The 23,843-nt window shown below is 62.7% G+C and overlaps 1 protein-coding gene across 4 annotated transcripts; it reads right to left on the bottom strand.

Moving 5' to 3' along the window:
- Positions 1-521: 521 nt before the first annotated feature.
- On the bottom strand, positions 522-21,213 carry TRPV4 (transient receptor potential cation channel subfamily V member 4). 4 transcript variants are annotated; one of them, XM_077308294.1, is made up of 16 exons: positions 21,038-21,213; positions 11,605-12,019; positions 9,651-9,823; positions 8,888-9,040; positions 8,545-8,685; positions 7,706-8,004; positions 6,440-6,619; positions 6,020-6,178; positions 5,692-5,784; positions 5,186-5,259; positions 4,327-4,492; positions 3,796-3,862; positions 2,186-2,502; positions 1,927-2,054; positions 1,295-1,416; positions 522-1,158 (listed from the first exon to the last, which is right to left on the bottom strand). In XM_077308294.1, the coding sequence occupies exons 1-16, from the start codon at positions 21,171-21,173 to the stop codon at positions 998-1,000; spliced, it is 2,784 nt and encodes a 927-aa protein (XP_077164409.1). In that variant the 5' UTR covers positions 21,174-21,213; the 3' UTR covers positions 522-997. The 4 variants fall into 4 exon arrangements, with proteins under 4 accessions (XP_077164409.1, XP_077164410.1, XP_077164411.1 ...); XM_077308295.1 differs by lacking the exon at positions 21,038-21,213 and adding an exon at positions 15,489-15,638; XM_077308296.1 differs by lacking the exon at positions 21,038-21,213 and adding an exon at positions 14,064-14,431.
- Between the last annotated feature and the right edge of the window lie 2,630 nt (positions 21,214-23,843).

Raw genomic sequence — 23,843 nt, 5'->3', positions numbered from 1 at the left:
CAGAGTTTGGCGCTTGCCAAGCACTCCCCACAACAGGGAGGGAGGGAGGGAGGGAGGGGAGGCTGAGTGAGGCTGCGGGTGTTTGGCCTGCGGTGCCTTTCCTTCTCATGCCCCTTTCTGGCCCTTTCCCCCAGTGCAGTGGGCGCCTGTTGCTTGCAGTGACTTTCAGCGGGGCTTGGAGGTGAAGGGGAGCGGAGCCCCTGCTTTTCTCAGGGAAGGTCTGATCCCACAGGGCTCTTCTGGCGTTCCCCTTGGAGACTGTCTGGGGCTCATCAGGTGAGGGGCTGGGCTCCCCTCTTGTGGCTGCTCTGGGCACGCCAGTTGCTCGAGGGGAACTGCTCTGGGCGGACTGGAGTGCCATTAGGATCATAGGTTGGCAACCCCCACTTCCCTTGAGGGTGCAGCTGGGGGCGGGGGGTAGGCAGTGGGGGAGAGTCTTGGGGGACGCCTGGCCTCCTTCCTTCCTTCCTTCCAGCATGGAGCCCCCCAGCTGCTGCCCCCCCCAGAAGTGCAAGATGGGCTCGGTGGGCTTCCGTTTTTATTACTAAATAAAAAGTCAGAGAATACCCTTGTGCAAAACAAGAACTCTGTGTAGAAAGAAAGGCCCCGTCCTGGACCGGAGGGCTGGCTCCTGCCACAGCCCTCTTTGCTCCCGGGTACCCCCCCCCGGGCAGCCCACATTTGCTTGCCCACTTGGCTCGCCCCCCCCCCACCAGCTGGGTTAAACCACAGTGGTGGGGGTAGTTCTGCTCCCGCCCAACGAGCCTGGCCCAGGCGGAGGCCTTGGGTGCGTCCGTCAAATGCGCCCCCCTGAGAGCAGCGGTCTTCCCGCCCGCCTGGAATAATGTTGCCAGAGTGAGGCCCGCTCTGCCCATGCTGAGGCCGGGAGCCTGCGCTGCTTCTCGGCAGTGAGAGGGGGGAAGGCAGGGAGGCTCGGCTGGCATTGCCCACGGTGGGTGAAGACGCTGCCCTGAGCCTGTCCGCGTTGGCCCTCCCCTCAGAGATGGGGCTCCTCCTTTCTCCAGCCCTGGGGGTAGCCGTGCTTGAGGCCCTCGCTCGCTGCAGAAGGGGCCAGGCTGTCTAGGGGGACCACCACCTCATCCGGGGGAGAGCTCTTGTTCAGCTCCACCACCCGTGGCACCACCGTTGACCAGCGATCTGCACCGGAGGAAGAGAGAAGGAGGGAGGGAGGGGTGGGTGGGGGTCTCCACATGCTCAGCCCCACCAGAGGATGGAAACCGGGGTGGGGGAGGGGAGGTCTTCCCCCCCCCCGGAGTTCCCAGCCCCCCCTCACCTCTCCGCAGCCGGCCCACGGTGTGGGAGAAGCCATAGTAGTGGTAGGTGTCGTTCTTGCCCGGGTCCTCGTTGATGATGCCCAAGTTCTGGTTCCAGTGTGACCAGTTCACTTCGTCCACCCTGACGAGAGAAGAGGGGAGCGCCCTGGGCTGCATTGACCCCAGCGGACAACCGGCCAGGCAGCAGCCTCCGCTCCTCCCAGCCCACCTCAAGACCGTCCAAAGGGGGCAGCGTGCAAATCCCAGAAAGATTTGGCTGTGGGGAAATCCCTCTCAGGCGTTCTGGGCTCCCGGAGAGTCCCTTCTTGTGATTCAAGGTTTCATAGCTCTGGGATGCCCCTCCGGGCCATGGAGCATGACCCACGTCCCCCAGAGGGCAGGAAACGCCTCCCTCAGAGGTGGCCTTGGGGGCCTCAAGGGAGCAGGACGCCGCCCTCCGTGGCCAGGACAGTGCCTGGGAAACCTCTGCCGCCCAGGGTGGCCGGAAATCTCATTGGGGCAGGGCAGGGCAGGGCAGAGCAGAGGGCCCTGCAGAGCGGCTTTCCCCATGGTGGGGTGAGCACATCCCGGACTCCCAGAGGGAGGGAGGGAGGGAGGAGGCTCTTTCCCCTCGCCCCCCCCCCAGGCCCACCTGAAGCACCACCTCCGGTCTGGAGTCCCATCCAAGGACTTCCCAACAGTGACCATCTCGCCCGACCGGAAAGCTTTTCTCATGAACACGGGGAAGGATCTCTCGATGTCCAGGATGGTGGTGGCCCACTGTGGGGGGAAGGGAGGGGAGGCGGGATGAGGCCAAGGGAAAGCGGCCCGGGCCCTTGCCAGGAGCCCAGGATGGCCGGTCCCCAACGGCAGCCCTCCCTGGCCCAGGAGGGCGTGGCACCGGCCTCTACCTGCAGCTTCCAGATCTGCTTGCTCTCCTTGGACACCTGGCCCACCGTCTCCCCCATCAGGGCGATCAGCATGTTTAGCAGGAGGACGAACGTCAGGATGATGTAGGTGACGAGGAGGATGACGAAGACCCCCGGGTACTTGGCGTTCTCGATCATCTCCAGGTCCCCCATGCCGATGGTGAGCTTGAAGAGGTCCAGCAGGAAGGTGCTGAAGGTCTGGCTGTCCCGGCAGGACGGGTAGGCGGGGGCCGTGCAGTTGGGCTGGTCCTTGGCGCAGGCCTCAGCACTGGGACACGGGTTCAGCAGGGACACCAAGGCTGGGGGGGGGGGAGGAAGGAGAGGCCGGGAGGCAGGCGGCAGGGGCCTGGCTGCAGGAGACCCACAACGGCCACGGAGAGACAGTGGACCTTCTTGTCTCACAGCCACTACGCTTTTGATCACCCCCTCAGAACCCCGTTCTTTCTTTCTGCCATTATTTAGTGGTGTTATTTGGGTATTTGGGGCATTCACTTGTTTCTACTAACTCTGTACAGAAATCAGCCTAGTTTGTCCCTTGTTCCACTTTGCACCTCTGTCCATCATCTGCTTTCTAGCGAGGCTGGAAGGATTTGTTGATTTAATAGAGTCTTCTAGGGCATTTTATGGCGGCTTATGTTTCCCAAAATTTATTGTGCAAGTCTCTTGCTTGACGCTGAGTCTTCGCGGCAGGGGTTTTCTTGGGGCTCCGTTCTGGTCCCAGAGGCCCTGTCCTCGGCAGCAAACAGCCCTCCTCGCCCAGCGGAGAAACACTCCTAGCTATGGTTGTGCGCTTCGGCACACTTCGGCTGCCGGTTTGGTGTAGTGGTTAGGAGTGTGGATTTCTTATCTGGCATGCCGGGTTCGATTCTGTGCTCCCCCACATGCAGCCATCTGAGTGACCTTGGGCTCGCCACGGCACTGATAAAACTGTTCAGACTGAGCAGTTCTCTCAGGGCTCTCTTAGCCTCACCCACCTCACAGGGTGTCTGTTGTGGGGAGAGGAATGGGAAGGCGACTATAAGCCGCTTTGAGCCTCCTTCGGGTAGGGAAAAGCGACATATAAGAACCAACTCTTCTTCTTCTTCTTCTTCTTCTTCTTCTTCTTCTTCTTCTTCTTCTTCTTCTTCTTCTTCTTCTTCTGCAATCACCAATCTCGAGGCGGCCAGCACCGCAGAAAGGAGGGGCAGTGGCTACGGTGCACCAGCCGACAGCCGCGCACAAGCCCAACTCTGTGCCTGCATGTGGCCGCCGGCTGGCACACCTCCCCTCCTCTCCGCACCACAGCGCTGGCCTCCTATGCGCCACTTTGGGCTTTGGTGATGGCCGGGGCAGCCGAACCACGCCGAAGCACACAACCCTTCGAAAAGGGCCCCGCCGGCCCCTGTAAGGCGGGAGCTCGGCAGAGTCAACCGTTGGCCCCCCGGATATTCTCCCCCTCTTCCAGAACTCCTGCTGTGAAGAGGTTGGATCAGAGGAGTCAGTCCTGGGCGGCCGGACGGGGCCGGGGGGACTGTGCCAGAGGCGTGGCAGGACCTGAGCTTTGAGACCGAAAGCAGAGGCACCCAGCTGGAGGGTTCCGGCGGCCGTCTTACCTGATGCGTAGCCAATCATGAAAAGCACATAGACGAGCAGAAACCGGAAGAGGTCCTTGAAGAGGATCTATGAGGAGAGAAGGGGCAGCCCTTCAGCATCGGAGCCTCTGCAGGGCCCGGCTGGGTCAGGCCAGGGAGGCCCCTCCAGTCCCGCCTCCCGTCTCACCCAGGGGCCAGCCAGTTCCTCTGGGCACAAGGGCCACGGCCTTCCCCTGAAGATGCCTCCCAGCTCGGGCATTCATAGGCTGACTGCCTCTGAACATGGAGGTTCCCCTCAGTCACCATGGCTGTAAGAGCACGTGGAGCATGCCCCATAAAGCCTGAGGGAGGCCACTCCATGGAAGCCGCTTCTGGGGGTCTTTCGCAGGGCCTGTGATTTCAAAATGCTTTATGAGGGGTGTGACACAAACGGCTCCCCGCCCCAACGGGAACTAAACCAGAAGAACCCCCGATGGACAGCCCCTGTCTGATTTGGAGACGGCCCCAATCCCAACACAGCCCAGCCCCCCGCCCCTCCCCGGCCCCCCTCACCTTCTGGATCATGATGCTGTAGGTGCCCGTCAGCTTGAGGCCGCGGGTGAAGTAGAGGGCGTTCATCCAGCCCAGCACCAGGGCAAAGACCATGACAGCCAGGTAGGCCTCGATGCCCGCCAGGTACAGAGCGGCCGCAACCAGCACCAGGACGGAGTAGATGAAGCTACAAGCAACAACAGCGAGAGGTCAGAGCCGTTGGGAACGGAGGCCGTTGAGTGAGGAGGAGAATGCAATAAAAATAACGGGCTTGAAACCTTCCCATTCCAAAGAATGCCTCGCAAAACCTTGAGCGATCCCTGTGGGCAGTGTGGGGCTGGCTAGCAGCAAGGCAGTGGGTCCCAGGTCTGTGCCACTCCAGCAGTGGGGCAGGAGAAGGAGCAGCAGCAAAGAAGATAGAAACCTAGGGCTGGAAGGGACCTCAAAGGTCATCCAGTCCAACCCCCTGCAGAGAGAGAGAGAGAGAGAGAGAGAAGGGGGGAGTGAAATTGGAAGGGGAACTCAGCCAAGATGTCCCGGCCCTCATTTGGGGAAAGAGTGAAAGATCTCAAGAAGTAAAGAGCAGGGAAGTGTGAACCGGGGGAAGGAGAGAAAAGCCAGGCCAAGGGGAGCCTTACTGGGTATCTCCTGCCTTTCTCCCCAGCTGGTCCTCACAGTGGCTGCGAACAAGTTTCTCCCCTCCTCCGTTGTCTCACAACCACCCTTTGGGGTAGGCAAGGCTGCGTCAGTGAGGAGCCCCAAGTCGCTCACTGCACAAGTTCAGGTCTGAACCTGCCTCTCCCAGGATCCAAGCCCAGCGCTATTTCCACTACTCCCCAGGTGACCCACAGCAGCCCCGGGACTCCTCTCTGGTCCTTACTAGAGTAACTGGAAGGAGCCGTCAATGAAGAAGGAATTCACCCCGGGGCACTTCTTCATGAAGAGGTCCTTGATCTGGGGGAGAAGAGAAGGCCTTTAGGCCGCCCAGGGGGCCAAGGAGAGCTTCACGGGCGGACAGAGGCGAGTCGCAGGGAGGCCCCAGCTGGGAGGCCGTGATCCAGGAACTGAGCGAGCTGAAAGAGGAGTTGAGGGGGGCAGAAGGCTTCCAGAGGGAGCAAAAGACGGGGCAAGAGGGCGGAAGAGACTCAACGCCTGGTCTCAGCAACAGCCCCCCAGCCCTGAGTCCCAGAAGCAGCCATGTCATGGGGTTGTGGAGAGGAGCGGAGGGCTCCCATCCGGAGAGCCAGGTTTGCTCCCACAAGACCTTGGGCCAGTCACCGTTCTCTCAGAGCTCTCTCAGCCCCACCTGCCTCGCAGGGTGTCAGTTGTGGGGAGAGGAGCCCCGAGCCTGGTGCCGGGAGCAGGGGTGGGCCTTGCCGCACTCACGTTCGTGAAGAAGAAGAGGACCCCGGTGAAGAGCGTGACGATCTCCCCAGCCAGCCGCAGGTAGTCTGTGGTGGTGACGTACGGGTAGGGGGGCTGCAGCGGGGAAAGAGGGAGCTGAGAAGCCGCTCCGAAGAACCCGTGGAAGGGACGGCCCCGGAGAGTGGGGGCGGCGGCTGCAAGCCCTGGCACCTTCCAGAAGGGATTGGGTCCGCCTCTGGAGCCCCACGGGCTAGGTGGAGCCCCCTCTGTCAGGCGCAGTGAGGCTCTGGGGAGGGGCAAGCATGGGCTTGCCCGGAGCCCATTTCCCCCGGGGCCGGTGGGTACTCACAGTGCCCTCCAGGGGGCGGTAGTAGGACACCAGGGTGAAGATGACCATGGCGCACAGGTAGGACACAACGCTGATGTAGAAGGAGACCGCCCCGAATTTGCGCCATTTGTCCCGCAGGAGCTCATTGATTGGCTCCACAGCCAGCATCTCATGGCGATTCTGGGTAGAGAGTGGCAGACCCCGCGAAAGAGCATGAGGCGGCGGCCTTGCGAGGCGGGCCATCCCCGTGTGCAGGGCCAGCTCGTGCCGGCAGCAGCTGCCCAGGGTCTCTGGGGTCCCTTTCACTGGGGAGGCCAGGTGGGCCCCTGGGACCTTCTGCAAGCCGAGCAGAGGCTCTGCCACGGGGCCACAGCAAAGCCCAGAGCTGGAAGCAGAGGGAGCCCTCGTTGCCACCGATGGCCCCGCGCCCGCCGGGCTCACCTCGATCTTGCTGTTGTAGACGAGGATCTCCAGCACGGAGACCTCCTCGCCACACGTGTCCAAGGAGGAGAGGTCGTACAGCGAGGAGTAGACCGGCCCGTAGGCCCAGTCCTTGAACTTGCGGGACAGGTGCCGTGCGTCCTCGTCCTTGATCTCCCGCCGGATGATGTGCTGGAAGACCTGCAGGCAGGGAGGCACGCGGGGTCAGGCCTCGTGGCAGACTGAGGCCCCCGAGCCCGGGCAGGACCCCGCCCAGCCTGGCCTGAGGCAGGAGGGAGAGAAATCGGGGCGCAGGGCAGGGCAGGAGAGACGGGTGGGGGCCTGGAGTCCTTGTCCTGGGCGTGGGAAGCCCGCTTTTCCAGGCACCCTTGGGGGGTCCTAACCGCAGGTAGCCATCAAAACAGCCCCCCATTTCAGTCTTGGCCTTTAGAGCTGGAAACGCTGCTGGAGGTTGGTGCTTAAAAGGGGGGCTTGCGTTTCAGCAGCAGCTGGGGGGAGATCTCTCTGCCTGGGCCGGGGGGGGGGGGGCGACTGGGCTGGGGGGATCCTGCCTGTGGCCACAAGGGGGAGCAAGCAGCTTGGTTTCACCCAGCCTCTTCCCCTGCTCAACTCTCCCCCCATCCCATATGTTTGGGGTTTTGTGTCCTGCTTTTCTCTCCTCCCCAGAGAAGCCTCAGAGCGGCTGGCAACCCCTTATCCTTCCCCATAACAGGTGGGGCTGAGAGAGCTCTGGGAGAACTGTGACTGGCCCAAGGTCACCCAGCAGGCGCCACGTGGAGGAGGGGTGGGGAACTGAACCCAGATTGCCACACGAGAGGCCAGTGTTGCCTGCTCAGGCTGGCAGACGCTCTGCAGGGTCTTTCCCCTCCTGCCTGGTCCTCTGAACTGGGGATGGCGCAGGGGGTCAACACAGGGCCCTCCAGCATGCCAAGCAGACGCTCTGCCCCTGAGTCACAGCTTGGTGAAATTACGGTCACTTGCAATGAAAGGACATGATGGAGCTGTTTGGGGGGGGGCGTCTATGAAGCCCACCAGCTGTGTTCAGCACCCCCCGGGGCCCTGTGGAGGCTGCAGCACCCCTGTCCTGCCCAGGAGGAGATCGGCTCTGCTGGGGGGGGGGCGTGGGGGGAGCTCACTGGGGGTCGCTTGGCCTCGCGCTTTCCATCGCCCCCTGGCCAGGGACTGCAGCCGGGGCCTCCGGCTCGCCAGGCCCACGTCCCCCCTCCCCTCCCCTCCCCTGTTTCCTGGGGGCGCCGTGGGGCTCACCCCGATCTTTCCGGCCTTGGCGGCCATCATGAGGGGCGAGAGGCCGTCATTGTTGAGCAAGGCCTCCAGGTTGGTGTCCGGGAAGAGCTTGGCGCACTTGGTGAGCAGCAGGTCGTACATTTTGGTGACAAACTTGGTGTTCTCGCGGGTGTTGTCTGCGATGGCCACCAGGGCGTGGAGCACCGTGTTGCCCCGCGAATCCTGGCGCCGCAGGTCGGCCTGCTTGTGCGCGTTCTCCGTCAGGTACTGGACGATGTGCGGCTGGTTGGTGCAGGCCGCCAGCGAGAGGGGCAGCTCACCTGGGCAGGCGGGGGAGAGCGAGACGTGAAAGGCGGCCTGCAGGCCCAGCCACCGCACTGGAGCCCCGGGCCGGGCGAGGGGACACGCTCCACGCAATCCTGGACCTTCTCCCTTGCTGCCCCCAAGCAGAGCCCCCTTCCCACGAACACGGCCCTGGCCTCCCCGTTCTCTGCCCTTCCTCCAGACTCTCCTCCAAGACCTGCCTTCCTTGCCGGTCTTTGGTTGGACCCCGGAGCTCTCTGCTGCCCACCAGCTCTGCAAGCCAACCCTGGTGCTCGCAGCCCTCCCCCACCAGCAGCACAGCAGCCATGTCCCTGCGGGTCCACGTTCAGCCTTCAGAGGTTCACAGCCTTGCCACAGCCCTTCAGGGTAGGCCAGTGCTGCAGGTGGGGAGTGCCCCGTCTAAAGCGGCAGGAGATGCGTTCTGGCCAAGGCGTGTGCGGGGTTCGCAGCTTAGCCAGGGTGCCGCACCATTTCCCACGACAACCCCCCCAGTAGGCGGCAGAGGTGGCCCGCTGCCCCCGCCAAGGGCCGCTCACCAAAGTAGAAGTAGCCGCCCTCATCCTTGGGCTGGAAGAAGCGCCCCCTGGCCTGCGCGTGGACGTCAGCGCCTTTCTCCACCAGCAGCTCCACGTAGTGTTTGCAGCGGCGCTCGATGGCAATGTGCAGAGCGGTCTGCCCTGCAGGGGGCACGTTGGGCTCTTAGCACAGATGCTGGTTTTCAGCTCCCAGGTTCATCTCAGCCCTGCCCTAGATGGGCCAGGCTAGTCTGGAGCTGAGCAGGGCCAGCCCTGGGGAGGGGCTCAGGTGACCCTGCCGCCCCCCCCCGGCCCAATGCCCGGGAGGCCACACGGGGCCGGCCAGGACGGCTTCCCCACCCACCTCGGTAGTAGACGTCTCGGAAGGGGGAATTGATGAACTCCCGCGTGCTCCCCGTCTTCTCGGCAACGTCCAGCAGCAGCGGGATGGTGTCGTTCTTGCCACTGCTCAGGTTCAGCAGCGCCTTGGGCAGGCAGGTCTTCCCCGTGGAAGGTTCTTGGGGGGGGGGCACAGGGAACAGTGGCTGGTGAGGCTCAGGAGAACCTCTGGAGAGCCCAGCTGGGTCAGGCCAGGGAGGTCCCTCCAGGCCAGCCAGTCTTCTCCCACAGGGCCAGCCTCAGGGCAGAGGCCTTCCGAAGGACATCAGGACAGCCCTGCTGGGTCTGACCAGCTAAGATCCATTTGTTTCACACAGTGGCTAGATATTATTCAGTTATGTGAATTTGCTGGGAATTAACACATTACTGGAACCCTTCTCTTAAATTTCTGGCGCCTTCCTGCCTCCTTTGGCTAGACTGACAAAATCTTGATCTCACACACCAAACTGTTTTTATAGAGGACACCCCATGATAGGCTTTGCCCGCAAAAAAGCTTTAGTCTTGCAGGCTTTAAAACAAAACCTCCAAACCTGTTTAACCTGGAGATAAAGTGGTTAAATGGAAAGATCACACGTGGCCAGTCCTCACTGAGCTCTCCTAAAAGCATAGCCCATCTCTGATCCCTGAAGAGGGTGCTGTACGAGGGAGACCCCGCTGGGTCCACTGTGCATGTCCCAGGGAGCCCTCAAGCACCCAGCAGCACCCCTGAGCCCCACCCCTTCACCCACCTCGAAACTCCTCGTCTGTTAGCCGCTTCTTGTGGGTCAGCAGGAAGGGCAGCAGGCCGTCCAGGTCTGCCGTGGAGCCTCGGGAGACGATGTCAAAAAGGATGGGCCGGTTGAACACCTTGCGGATGGGGGGCGGGTGGGGGGCAGGGCCCTTCGTGCTGGGGGGTCTCTTCCTGGGGAGAGGGAGAGACTGATCAAAAAAACCTTTAAACCAAACCATCCCCTTCTTATCCTGATGCTCCTTCAAGGCAATCTGAGTGGCAGAGGTCGTTCTCCCTTCCTCCACCTTGACGGCACAACAGCCCTGTGAGGATGCTGGGGCAGAAAACTGTGACTAGCCGAAGGATTCCCTCACACCTTCTGTGAGAAAGCGGGATATGAACCCCACACCAAAAAATCCTAGCTTGGGATGCTGACCGTGAAATCTTGCTGGCAACAAGAGACAGCGCCTCTCTCTCCTCCCCAACCTCCCCCCCTTTGTCGGAGGGCCAACCCCAGACCTGCCAGGCGGAGGGAAGCTCCCCTGCAGCAGCACCAGGACTGGCCACAGCAGCCAGGCAACACCCCCCCCCCCGGGCTTCCAGGATGCCTGTGCAAGCCACCCACGGGCAGGGAGCACCCAGGACCCCTGCCCTGAGCCTCCCGTTCCCCAAAAGGCCCGGGGGAGCTCTCCACAGCCCTGGTTGCTTTTCCTACCAGCTGCCCCTCCCTGGGAGCTGCCCTGTGGCCAGACGGAGTCCTCAGTTGTCCCGCCTGGGCAAGAAAGAGACGGGCGGGTGAGGCCCATACCTGAAGCAGGCCATTCATCGGGGTGACCTCACCCCCCTCGCGCCCCCCCCATGCCCAGTCAGTCCCTAGGGCGGCCGCAGGAGGGAAGCGGCACAGAGAGGCCTTTGAAGTGGACATGGAGGGGCACCCGGGCCACACCCAAGCAGCCACCTCCCTCCCCCCCCCCAGCGCAGACAGAGGTACCCTGCGGCAGGCTGCCTGGATGTCACACTCCACCTGAGGAACCAGCCTGGCCCGGCCCAGCCCAAACATGCGCATGTCCAGAGGCACGAGAGGAAGGCCCTCTGCATACCCTCAAGAGCTCTCTGCCCTCACATCAGGCAGGACACCTTTGCCAAAAGGCCTCAGGAGAGAGGAGGGCCCATCCCAGCGCCCAAACGCAGCCAGGGTGCCTCTCCCCAGTCCTGCCCTGGCCATGCCAGAATGGGCCCCCTTTATGAGCAGGGCCACGTTGTCCAAGGGCCCCTTTGATGCAAGGCATGAGCTAATGGGCGGCTCTTCAAGGCTCACGGGTGGCCGCCTCAGGCCGCCTCATGCCAACCCGGCTACACACCTGCACAGCTACCTTTACGGGAAGGCAGACCCCCCCCCCTCCCATGACAGGCCTACTCCTACAGCTACTCCTGGGGCAAGTGTCACAGAGTGTCATGGGCCTGGTTCAAATCCTGCCTTTGCCATCGAAGCCCACGTGGTGATCTGAGGCCAGCCTCACAGGCTCCACCTCTCCTTCCTCACAGGGTTGTTGTAAAGATAAGATGGGGAATCCACTGAGGCCCTTGTTGAGGGGTAAAGCAGAGGATAATGGCTCCCTTAGAGATCCACATAGCATAACCGTCGAGTAAAAGCGGCATCCTACCGTGGATCCTACCCTGGAAAGGCTGCCTTTTTTAGCCATTTATTTTGCCATGGGGACTTCAGAAAGCCACTTTTGAGACTGTTTTCCACCCGCCTGCTTGAAAAACGGAACTGCCAAAGAGCCAGACCCAGCGTGCAGAGGCAGCACGTGCCGCTTGAAGCCCCGGGAGACCCTTCGGACCCTCCGGGCATCACCCCCGTGGCCACCGTCTTCAGGCGACCACAGTTCTCTGGTGCATTTTGGTCCAGGTTGCCAGAAAGACCCCTTCCCCCCTCCTTGCCCGGGAAGGGTCTCGGGGGCCGTACTCACTCCAGGACCTTCTTACGCCTCCGCTTGTTGTCGGTGGGCGGGTGGTGGTAGGTGCCGTAGTCGAAGAGCGAGTCCATGGGGGCCTTCTTGGGGCCGGGCACCACGGAGGACTCGTAGATGGTGGACTCCAGCAGGTCCATGGGGTTGGGGACCCCCTTGCGGAAGGCGCCGTGGAATTTCATCCGCAGGTTCTGCTTGCCGTCCCCCGGCCCGGGCGGGCTGCGTATGGCGTCCGCAGAGGAGGAGCCGTCCTCGTTCTCAAAGAGGTTGGCCAGCGAGGAGAGCGGGAAGCCCTCGTTCTGCGGGGAAGCTTCGTCCGCCGGGGTCTCGCCGGCCTCGCAGGGACCGGGGTGGGGGTTCTCCTCGGAGTCCGCCATGGCAGCTGGCCTGAGGGGCTCGCTGGGACGTGGCTGGCCTGGCAGGACAGAAGAGGCAGGAGAACATGGGGATGGGGGGAGGGCTGATCTAGCACTTTGGGGGGCTGGAGGAGGAAGTAGCTCCAGGCTGGGGCAAGGGATTCTGCACGTGCTCAGAAGTAATCTCTCAGACATGGTCACAGCCAGACTGGGGGGGGGGGGAGAGATCAATGCCACCTTCAAAGTGTTTCACAAACATTGTCTTGTAGTATTTCTTAGGCAACCCTGGAAGGTGGGCTGGGACTGCCCCCCTCTGAAGGGGACAGGGACACTGACCAGGCTGGGGGTGGGTGGGGGGGATTCTTGCTTCAGGCCCCTTTGGGCTTTAAGGGCCGGGGGGAGGGGGGATAGGACCCAGGTGCCTGCCCCATTGCATCCCAGTTTCTCTCTCCCTGACCCTCAGTTTGGCCCGGAGGGAAAGGAGACCTGACTGGGATGGGGACTTGGGGGGTGGGCAGGAAAAGAGCGGGGCAAGAATCCAGGCTCCAACTGATCTTCTGTCTTTGCTGCCCCCCCACCCCCACCCCAGTCCAGCTGAGAAGGAGCTGGGGAGAGCCAGCAGCCCCCCTCCCCCAGACAAGAGACCCCGGCATGGGGTCCCCAGCAGGCCACCCACCTCTGCTCTCCAGTGGGGCATCCGCCTCTCCCCCTCGCCTGCCACTCGCAGCAGCCTCAATTGGGAAGCAGGCAGGGTGGGGGGTGCCTGTGTGCGCCCCCCCCCAGATGTGTCGCTCCCGCTGCCTCCTGCCTGCTGCTGCTTCGGTTGCACAGAGTGCCTTTCAGAGGGTGGTGAGCCCGTCCACCGGCCCGCCCCCGCCCAGATGTGGTTCCTGGAGGCAGGGCCGCCAGCAAGGCAGGAACAAGCCCGGCTTTCACCAGAGCCTGCCGGGCCACACCCAAGGGGACCAGAGGCCGGAGGGAAGACGCCTGACTGTCACCTCCGACGTTCTCGGGTCCTGGGCTGGGGCAGGCAGCGGGAGAAGCGGAGGACCAGAACCGGGAAGCCAAAGGAGCCCAGCAGCCAAGCTGGTGCCCCCACCCCCGCCAGGGACCCTGCTGGCCTACATTACAGGGCTGTGTGGAAGAATGCAAGAGGGTTCTTGTGCACATCCTAAAAGCGCCCGATGACGGAGTCCTTGGCCACCTGCCTGCTCAAAAGGCAAGGCTCCCAACATGCTTTCTCCTGCTGCATCTCAAGGGCAGAAATGGGCAACTCAGAGCAAGTTACAGGACTGGGGTCTGGAGGTTTCCCCAGCCAAAAAGCAGGGCGACTAGACCCCCACAGGCTGCTCAAGGCTCTTCCTTGTTCATTCACTTCTCCCCAGGGGGAGCCAAAGCAGCTGACACTGTTCCCTGCTCCCCCGAGAAATTATCACAATGTCCCTGTGAGGTAGGAGAGGTCAATACTGTGTGCCTGGCCCAAAGACAGAGTGGGGATTTGAATGTGGGTCTCCCCGATCTTAGACTGACCATCATTCCGCACTGGCTCTCCTTTCCTGCCAGGGGGGTTGCATCTTACAGCCCCCCCCCCGGAAATAGGAAGAGTTTGCAACTAAGGGCCCCTTAGCATGAAAAGGATTTCCAGGTTCCCTCCGGCCTCATTTTGCATCTCAATAAAACCGATCCTGCAAGGAAGCTGGCAGGCCTGTCCCCTTTGAGGCCCAACATCTCACACTTGGGGGTAGACTGCTCTTGAGCTGTGAGGTTCAATTCAGCCCTCATGGTTAATAGCTCTTGCTAACCCAATGCCCTGATTCTGAAACAGATCCATCTCCTGAGACTGAGAAGGCCACAAGATGGACAGGGAATAAAACCGGTGTGCCCCCAGCAGGTATACTGCCTCTTCAGGTGGAGGCTCCATGTCAGCCGTCATGCTAAAGGCAGACAGTCAGGACAGCCAACAAGCCACAGAGACCAGCTGTCCCCATCCTGCAGCCTGGCTAGTGGGCAGCAAGCCCAGAGGGGCGGGGTTCACGCCTCAGGCCACTGGCTGGCTGGCCACGCTCCCGTTTCCCTTTGGACACACCTGAACGGATGACTCACCCCCAGCTGCTCAAGGACCGGAAGGGGCCTGATTGGGGCTGCCTCCACTGTGGGTCCTCCCTGGGCCCTCCGGCCGGGGTCGGAGTCGGGGGCAGAAGGCCAGGGGCCGAGGCCTCGCTGCTTCTCTGGACTTATTAACAGCAATAATATTTATTTTTCGTCGAAGGCGCCGAATAGGACATGCCAGAAGACAGGCTCTGCCCCAAAAGCCGAGAGGAAACAAGCCACGTTAACCGTAAACTGGAGGGGGAGAATGTCGAATGTCTCCTGGAAAGCAGAGACGGAACTGAGCCTGCCCCGTTTGCCCACCAGCTGACAGTGCCCGCCCCACTCAATCCCACACAGAGGGATGCTGGGTGCAGAGCCCTAAGGAGGGGCCCTTGGTGTGTGTGTGTGTGAGGGGGGGTGGAAGTCTCCAGGGAATGTTTTCCTCCAAATACCGAACATCAAAGGAGAACTTTCCACTCAGGAGCCCTGTGCAAATTTGAACCCAATTGCTGAGATTAGGAAGGGGGTAGGAAGATCCTGGTTTAAGCACCAAGGAGAGGGGGTCAGCCAGGCAGGAGCCGGATCAGTGTAGAAAGGAAGGGAGGCAGCAAAGGTCAACAATTCCCTCCCCCTCCTCCCTCCCATCCATCCCTGGCCTGCTGAGGGGGGGCTCTTGAGCAAGCTTGATGGGGCAGGGGGCTGCCTCCAGGCATTTCAGACAGAGAAGTTGGACCAAGCAGGTTCTAGGGAATACTGGGCAGCACACTACCTCCCCCTCCAAAAACCCCTCCCCAGCAGAAGAGGGTGGGATCTGGCAGGTGAGGCAGAGCACTGAAGCATGGGCAGGCAGGGGGCTGCAGAGAGAGCTGCGGGAACTGGGGCCTGTGTGATGGCCTCCCCGGTGCTGGGAAACGGTACACTGGACACCACATGATCGTTTCCACATGCTTAAAACAGCTCCGTGCTCCCCCCTCCCCCCTCCCCCCCCAGCTTTGGGGCTCTGGACAAGAGCCTTCACCTCTCCAACGCAGCTCAGTGCCTGGAGGCCAGCAGCTCACAGGGCTTCCAAAGGGGATCAAGAAACTCCCGCAGGAAGAGGGACCGGTCTCAGCAATTCACCAGCGACCTAGAACACCCATGGACTGGGGCAGTCTAGCACAGGAACACATGAAAGAGGGAAGCCCCCAACTTCTCAGCAAAGAAGGCTCCAGTGGGTCCCTTTTGGACGCGGGAGAAGGGACCATCGGGGTGTGGGACCCCGGCTGAGGGGCCTCTTGTGGGCAGGATCCTAAAGCGGAGCAGCTGGGCGGGAGCGGAGGGTTGGCCAATGCGGAGGCCAGGCCAGCCACGCTGGAGAAGAAGGGCTGGTGACCCAGTTCCCCAGGAGAAGGACCGAAGCCCCACTGTGGCCTCCCCACCCCACCCCACCCCACTCACCGTGCTCCAGGCCCCCACTCCCCAAGTGAAGCCGGCAGGAACGTTTCTTTTTCGCCAAGCAGCTAGAAGGGAGGCAGCGGACCTCTCCAGGGCAGCCCCGTGTCGTGTCCCCGGTGGGTGGGCAGGGCTGCGTTCGAGGAGGTGCGCTCTTCGGATCAGAGTCTCAGCCCCCCTCCCCCCCCCGCAGCCTCCCCCTGTGCAGGGCCAGCGAGTCCAGGACATTCTCCACCACCCCAACCCCGCAATTCAGGGAGCTGAGCTGGCCGAGGGCCAGGCTGCAAATACCCAGGGCGGCTTCTCCAGCGGCCTCTGTGCCAGGCCTGGCCACAAGGCTGCCTCGGCCGTGTCTGATGTGGTGCCTCGCTCCCAGGGCCAGCGGCCTCCGCCTAGCGAGGAGACCAGATTGCTGGAGTCGGCTCCACCGGCCCCGTCTGCCTGGGGCATCTTTGAGGCTGCTTTCTATAGCAACGGGGGGGGGGGGGGGGAGACGTTCTGCAGCAAATTGCAGATTAGGCTGGTGCTGTTACTCTGTGTTCTTGCTGCCCGTTCTCTGTGGGCACGGGAGCAGGGACTAGTTTGCCCCTGCAGGGATGTACGGAGCTGAGCAGACCCACGCGAGGCACACAGCTGCCTGGCAGAGGGGGGCCCAGCGAGGGCTCGGATGTGGGCCCCGGAAGGAGCTGAAAGGGCTGGCCTGGAGCAAGAAGGGGAAGAGGCCCAGGTCCTCGCGGAGTCTGGGGAAGAGGCCATGGGGGAGACCCATGAGGCTGCCGCCTACGGCCGCGGTCGGTCGGTCGCCTGCTCCCTCAGGGTCAGCCCAGGCCACGCAGCATCTGTGCAGGCCCTCACATCATCCCCTGCCTGGCCCTGCTCGAACCAGGATGCTCTGCCACTGAGCCCCTCCCCTTGGCAGCCTGGTTGCCACCTGTGCCCTGCACAGCAGCAGGAAGCAACACACTCCCTGGCCAGGAGAGGAAGCAGCAGGAGCCAGGCCCCCGCCCCGCCCCGCCCAGCCCCGACAGCGGGACAAAGGGTGGGATGACAGCGGGACAAAAGGGCTGGTCTAGGGGCTTACCCTCCTTTTCAGCACACAAAGGAGGGGAGGAAGGGCAGAGGCCCGCGTTGGCCAACCCAGGAACATCCCGGCAAAACGCTGACCTTTTCAGCCTCCCACAAGAGCAGCTGATGACCGAGAATGAGGGGCAACCCGTGGCCCGTTTGGACCTTTCCGCTCAGAATTGAGCTCCAGGGTGCTCCTCTGAGCCTCTGCCACTCTCTGCCAGCCCAGAGGAGAGACCCCAAAGGGCACCCTGCTCCTGCTCACCGACACAGGACACAAGGTGGCCTCGCCCACCGGCCCTGCTTGTGGAGGGGACTTTCTCCATGGACTGGGCCCCGTGGCTCACATCTGGCCACCATCCCAGCACTTTCTGCCTTTCCTGTCTTGGGACACAGAAACATAGAGCTAGAAGGGACACCGAGGGTCATCTAGCCCAACCCCCTGCACAATGCAGAAAAATAATGGCTACTGACCTCTGCTCCATGCTCAGAGGAAGGCAAGACACCTCCAGGATCCCTGGATCGATTCCTTTCTGACCCTTAAGGGGTGATCAGCATTACTCTGCTGCCCCCACCCCGAACTTCCTCCCTCCCTCCCCTCCCTCCCACCTTCTGCCTAAAGTGGCTCGCAACACAGCCCAGGTTAAGAATGGACGGCAGAGGCGGCGACCGGCCTCCCTCCCCCTCCAATGTCCACCTTCCTGAACAACCTCCTTCCCGGGAGAAAACCCCAAAGGAAATGCCACCCGCAGCCTTCCTGAAAGCAGCTGCGGCAGTGGCCTTGGGCATTATGGGATGGAGACTCTCTGGAATGCCAGCGAAGTGGGGAACGGCCCAGGGGTTCCTCCCCCAGATGGTTTTATTAATCGCGCCAGGTAGAGTCCGCCTTCCCCAGTGAAACTCCAGGCGGGTCGCACGACACAAACCCACCCGGTCAACAGGGCAGGATGTCCCTAACCGAGGGGGCCGAATCAGAGACAAGGGGTCACTAGTAAACGTGACGTGTTCCACAAGCAGTCGCTGGCATCAGTGCCGCCCTGAGGTCAGGTCAGCGCCTGCAGCCCCCCCCCCATAGTTCCCCCTCCCCCCCAGCGGCTGAGGCTACAGACGGTGCTCCCTCCCTTGGACCGTCTCCTGAACCCGCCACCTTTCCCCAAAGGCCCTCCTCAGCAGTCCCGTGTCGTGTCCGGTGAATGGGAGACTTCTGCGTGGAAAGCCACCGTTCTGTCCCCTGGCCCGCCAAGGACAGAAGGGGGGAAGCCCAGGAAATAACGGGGGGGGGGCGGTGGATCCAGGAATGGGTTCAAGTATTTTAACAGAAAAAGAAATGGAAGTTTGGGGGACCCCTGAAAAGCCTGTGAAATATTTTCTTTTGTAATGAGTCAGGTGCTCTCGAAACAGGGTTTTATTCAGGTCACGCTAATTTCTCTGCCCCCGTCAATAAGGGCAAGTCACTTTCCAGCTTCCCCAGTTTCAGTTTTGTCGACCTTCTATATGTGATAATATGTATAAGCAGAACTGAAGAGCTGGGTGCTTTCAATGCTACAACGTTTAACTCAGTATTCACATCTCCTGGCTGTCCTGTTGCGACTATATTTTATTTAGTTAGTGATTATTGCACTTCCAGCCCAGCCTTCCCTGGAGCCTCCGGGCAGATCAAAGCATGGGAAAGGTTAATGGATTTCTCCAGCCCAAATGCCTCATCAAGGAGAGGGGAGGGGGAGGATGGCAAGCTAGAGCCCCGAGATGGACGTGGCTGAGCCCAGCAAAATGGGCAGAGGTTGTCCAGGGGCCTCCGCCATGGGCCCAGCGGGGCAAGGGGGCTTTCCTGCCTTGAGGGACTGCTTAAGGTCCGTCCTGCAGACCCAGATTGGGAAACTCCTGGAGGTCTGGGAGGGGCAGCCGGGGTCCCATGCCATCCCACCCTCTGAACCCTCCATTTTCTCCAGGGGAGCTGAGCTCTGCAGTCCGGAGATTCTAGGGGATCCCCAGGCCCCACCTGGAGGCTGGCACCCCTTGCCTGGGGCCTCCCCAGTTCAGAAGGGAGGCCAGAAACCAGCAAGACCCCAAGGGTGGGCAGCTCTTCCACCCCGTGCCCCTCTCTCCTTATTCCGTGGAGGGGCCAGTGTGGGGAGGAGGAGGCCGGAGGTCAGCGCCCTCACTAGGGGACCGCTGGCAGCTGGACTGGCCCCCAAGGGAGAGGGCTTGCCCCAGTGTGCTCAGCCCGGGCTTCTTTCTCATGCTCCTCCCCCCCCACCCCCCCCCAGCCCTCCTCTTTTCTGAAGCTATTTGTAGAATTTCACACACTTGGAAATTTGAGCTCCAACACAGCAGCCAAAGCCCTGAAGCCCGGCCAGGATTGGACACAGAGCAGCCCTCTGTTCTCTGCCCTGGGCGGCCGGGGAGGGCGGAGGTGCTCGGTGCGAGAGAGGGAAGGTGGCAGCAGCGCCCAGCAGCCCCACCAGGGCCCCCAGCCCGACCCTCGCTGGGGCCAGAAGAGGTGGAGGGCCAGCTCCCACCAGGGATCCCCAGACACAAAGTCATCTCATTTGGGCCCCCAAACACCAATCCCCAGAGAAGGCTCTCCACAGTGTCCCTGCATGAGTCACTGTTCCTTCCACTAAGCCCCAAGACGGGTGAGAGTGGGTGGCTCTTTGGCATGCCCTCTTTGTGGGGCACATTTGTCGTGGGCCGCAGGACGGCCTGTTCTCGGGAGGGACCCCCTGCGGCATCTTGGCCGAAGTCATTGACCTTCCAACCCATTTCCGTCAGGTGAGAGATTTCGCCGTGTCTCTTATTGGGTGTTCCTGGACCAGCTACTGCGATCCATGTGGAGACGTCCGAGTCTGGCCGGTCCTCGGAAGAGAGGGCCCGTTGGCTCTCTGCCAGCAGCACCCTTCCTCTGCCAGCAGCACCCTTCCTCCCATTCCCAACAGAAACTTGTGCTGCCAACCCAGCCGAGGCTCCTCAGAGGGGGGGGGGAGGCCCTTCTGACGCCAGGCCAGGGGCAACGGGTGCCACACTTTCGTCCAGAGCCCAAGAGCACCTCTGCCACAGCAATTTGGGGAGGATCCCACAGGCTGGGGGGCGGGGGGGCGCAAGGGTCTTCGGGAACCAGAGTCAGCCCCTCCGTGGGCTCCTTCCCCGAAGTGCTCCGAGTATCTCCCCAGGACAACCCTGGACAGTCTGCCTGGGGGGGGGGGAAGGGGGGGCAAATGGAGCCTTGGACTTTAGCCCCACTAGTCCCCTCCGCCTTGTGGGGATGCAAAACAATCAGACCGGCTGGGTTTTCATGTTTTAGAACCGAGGGCTGGGGAGGGGCTGGGGCTCGTGGCAGAGCCCCAGGCCGGCATGCCCAAGGCCCCACGCTCCGTCCTCCGAGGAGGGAGGGGGAGCAGAGGGGAAGACCCTGCAGAGCAGCTGCCAGCCTGAGCAGACAACTCTGACCTTGAAGGAGGCAGGCCCCCCCCCAGGGTGAGTCAGCAGAGGGGGCCCCACCTGGAGTTCAAGGGGGCAGGATTTTTGGGTTTTGTGGAAGATTAAATCTGACAAGTGGATCTTTCACTCTGGAAAGCTCATCACCCGAAAGTGCTATTGGTCCCGTGGGGGCCGCCAGCCTCCCCGTGTGGGTCAGGCCCCATCTCTGTGGCCTTGCTGAGAGCTGACCTTCTGGGGGAAACACTCCCAGGCCGGAAGAGCCAGACACCCTCCCTCCTCCGTGGGCGGGATCCCCACTCTGGCACCCTGGCTGTGGCATAAAGTCTCCTGCAGTGCTTGCACACGAGGAGGAAGACGGTGTGGGGCACGTGGGCATCTCCTCGCGCAGAGAGATTAACTGGGGAGGCCTGGGGAGTAGGGCGGGCGGGCGGGGAGGGGGGATTTCTGCCCGGGTCTGGCTCAGCCAGCCCTAATCCCTGCTCAACTCCTGCGGAATGCGAGGCGGTGTGCACAGGGACGCTAAACGCTGGCCAAAGCTGCTCTCTGGGAACAGAGGTCCCTTCTGCAGAGCCGGACTGCGATACGGGCCACGGGGGGGGGGGGGCAGCACCGTGCCTCTCTTTCAGCCTCAGCTGCCTGCCTCACAGGGCTGTTGTTCCCAGGAGGAGGAAATCTAACGGCCCGTGCAGGGAATTCACAAGAAGGCTAGAAGACCCCCCCCCCGCAGGTGGGGTTTGCTAAGGGCTGGGACCCTTTGGCAGCCGGGAGAACGATCCCTCCAGCCCCCCACCCACCCCCGCACCTTCCGGGGCAAACCGCCCTTCGCCTTGCTTAGCCGGAACGCAGAAAGGAGCGTCGTCGAGGGCCGCGGCCGCCTTGGACTCCCCCCTCCCCTCCCCTCCCCTCCCGGCTCGCCTGTAGCTCCCGCTGCCGGCAGGTCTCCAGGCAGGCGAAGCAGAGTCCCGTTCCCCCCCCCCCCGCCATCGGGGACTCCCTCCCGGGACGGGCGCCCGCCTGCCCCGGCCTCCTCGCCCCCGCCGGGCCCTCCCTACCTGGGGGGAGAGGGTCTTCAGGCGCCCGGCCCCGTCCTCCGACGGCCGCCTCCCGGCAGCAGCCCCCGTCCCGGCAGGAGGAAGAGGAGGGCCAGACCCCCCGCTGCCGCTGCCCGCCGGAGCCTCTGCCCGCCATGCGAGGCCGGGCCGCGGGCCGGGGGAGAGAGCGCCGCCGTCGGGAGGGCGCCCGAGCCGCCCCCTGCGCCCCGCCCCATCCCACCCCCGGCCCGCCTTCCCGGGGGCAAGGGACCCGTCGAGCCGGCAGCAGAGCCTCGGACGCCCACCCCCGCCCCCACCGCGCCGGGGGACTTTTGGGCCGCGCGGCAGCCCTAGCCGGAGCCAACCCCGCCGGGCCGGCCGGGACAGGTGCCCGCCAGAAAGACCCCCACCCCCACCCCCTGGCGCCGCCCGAAGGAGCCGGAGCCGGGCCAAGCGGAGGCGCAGCGGATCTGCTTCGGGGGGGGGGGGGTTGGGGGGGGGCTCGCCGCCGCTTGGCCACTAGCTGCCGGTGCTGTGTGGTCCCCGAGAGGGCCACACTTGGGGCGCTGGCTTAACCCCCAGAGGGGTGACCCGCCTTGCACTGGGCTGGCTGGCCCCTCCAGCACGGCTGGTCGGGGGGCTTCCTCGGTTCGCCTGGGACGGGGGTGGGGAGGGCGGGGAGCCCCTGCCGCCCCCCCCCCTCCCTCCGGCCGCCTCCGCGCCCCGTCCAGCCCGGGAAGACGGCAAGTGAGGACGGGCGGCGGGCGGGAGGCTTCAGCGGGAGCGCCTGTGCAGTGGGGCCCCCTGCCGGCGGAATGTCGAAGCGCTGCCCAGTCCGAGGACCGGCCGCCCCCCAGGGCAGGGAGCGCTCGGGGCTGCCGCCTCTTCTCTGATTTTGTGCCCTTTGTCCTGCCCCTGTTCTTATTTGGCATGACGGACTCTCGCCCGGACCTCCTCCCCTGGTGACCCGTTTGGCTGCACAAACATTGTTCTCTGGCAACCCACCCAGGAGGCCCAAAGGGGGTCTTTCCTCACACAAGAAAACGTGCCCTTCTCGCCAGAGGCAGCTTTACAGGGAGGGGGAGGTGGGGGGGTGGGGGGTGGGGGGCTGTGGAGTGCCAGAGAGAGCCCTTGGGACCTCCTTTCCACTGCGACGCTCAAGGAACCTTCCTTCCCCCTGGCTGGGGCCTCCTTCCCACCCTCTTCCCCTTCTTGGCTCCACCGGGCCTCTCTGCCGGCCCGAGCCACTTCGGCCAGATTAGAACTGTGTCCCGCTCCTCACATGAGTTCTGCAAGAGGCTGCCTTGGTCACTCTGTTTCCTGGCAGCACACGCAGACCAGAGAGAGCCTGGGCTTCCTGGCCCAGCTCATCCGGCATTTGGGGCTGGGGGGTCATCGGCATGCTGCTGACCCCAGCTGTGTCGTTGGTGGCCAGATTCCAGGGGGCGTGGCAGCCTGGCTCCAGCAGAGGGGCCTGAAGTGAAATCTCGCTAAGATGGCGGTCCCAGAGGGCAGCCACATCTCCCAGTCCCTGGCAGGGCCCGAATCACATCTTCAGAGCTCGGACATGATGCTGGATGGAGGGCCAGGTCCCAGATGCCGCCCAGCCACTGGGTGACGGTCACTCGCTTCACACAGAGCTGCCCTTGAGACTGACTTGGGAGCTCTCCCTGGTCCAGGACGCAGCGGCCCACGTCCCCAGAGAGACCCCATGGAGAGTTCAACCGCAGCCTGTACACACGCCCCTGTGCTGGCTCCAAGAAGGAGACTAATCCAGATTCAAGGTTTTGGCTCTTACCTTTAAGGCCCTGAATGGTCTGGGACTCTTGTATCTTCCCCAAGGGCATTAAGGTCCAGTGGTGACCATCTGCTTAGGGCCCCTGGCGCTAGGGAGAGAAAACTGGCTTCAGAGGGACCTGCAAGAGTTCCACAGCAAGAGCCAAGAGTAGCTCTCAGACCTCCTCGAGTGGCCGGCTAATCGGCATCCTGCCCTCCCAGACTGGTATTCTCAGGGCAACGTCAGGCTGGACAGACGGCACTCGGATTTCAACCCCAAATAGGTTGTCAGCATCAATGACTCTCCGTTATCTAGATCCAGCCCCTCCCCCATTACCTTTGGGCCTCTTGGTGCCTGTCCCTTACATCCCCTTGGACACGGACGACATCTACAGCAGGGGGGTTGGGAGGGGATTTTGGATGGACCGGTACTGGTTTTATTGCTTTCTCAAGATGGTATGCTGCCATGTGCTGGCTGGTGTACATTTAACAAATGCCTAATATTGTATGGAATCCCCCCACCCCCAAATCACGCGAGACAGGGAGGGACAGACATTTAAGGGAGAAAGGAAGTGCCTCGAGCAGCACTTGGCTACCCCCAGGCCTTCACCCCCCCCCCTCCAGCAGCGGTCAGCAGCCTCGGAGTCCCAGCAGGGCACAAGGCCAAGAGGGACCCTCCCTGCTCCGATCCCGCACAGTCAGGGTTTGCCAAGTGCCTTGGATCAAGCCTTCGGGATGGCTCCTGGGCCCGGGGGGGGGGGCTGCCAATTAGATGCCACTCTGCGACGTTAATCCTGAGCTTCCTTTCCATCCTCTTTCTAAAAACGCCTGGCTGGCTCCACAACCCGACTCTCCTCTGGCACCTCTTCTTGGGGGCCTGCCTGTCGATGACCCTGACTCCCTTCTGCGATCTGCCTGGGATCCCAGTGAGAAAAGGGGACCGCCAAGAGCACCAGGAAGTAATCCCGGGGGGGGGGGCAGACGAGGCTTTCAGAGCTACAGCTGCCTGGACCTTTGGGAAGTGGAGTTGTGCGCCCGATCCCACCTTGTG

The sequence above is a fragment of the Paroedura picta genome, chromosome 13 (assembly GCF_049243985.1).
Source record: "Paroedura picta isolate Pp20150507F chromosome 13, Ppicta_v3.0, whole genome shotgun sequence".
NCBI lineage: Eukaryota > Metazoa > Chordata > Lepidosauria > Squamata > Gekkonidae > Paroedura > Paroedura picta.
The sequence above is the reverse complement of the archived record's forward strand: the minus strand, read 5'-3'. Positions and strand labels throughout refer to the sequence as shown.

Excerpts from the sequence above, each read along its gene's own strand:
- TRPV4 (XM_077308294.1), bottom strand. The coding sequence starts at position 21,173 with ATGGCGGGCAGAGGCTCCGGCGGGCAGCGGCAGCGGGGGGTCTGGCCC. Across the intron at positions 6,620-7,705 it reads CCAAGGCCGGAAAGATCGGG|GTCTTCCAGCACATCATCCG; the intron begins GTGAGCCCCACG and ends CCCTGCCTGCAG. Across the intron at positions 1,417-1,926 it reads GACCGGAGGTGGTGCTTCAG|GGTGGACGAAGTGAACTGGT; the intron begins GTGGGCCTGGGG and ends TTCTCTCGTCAG.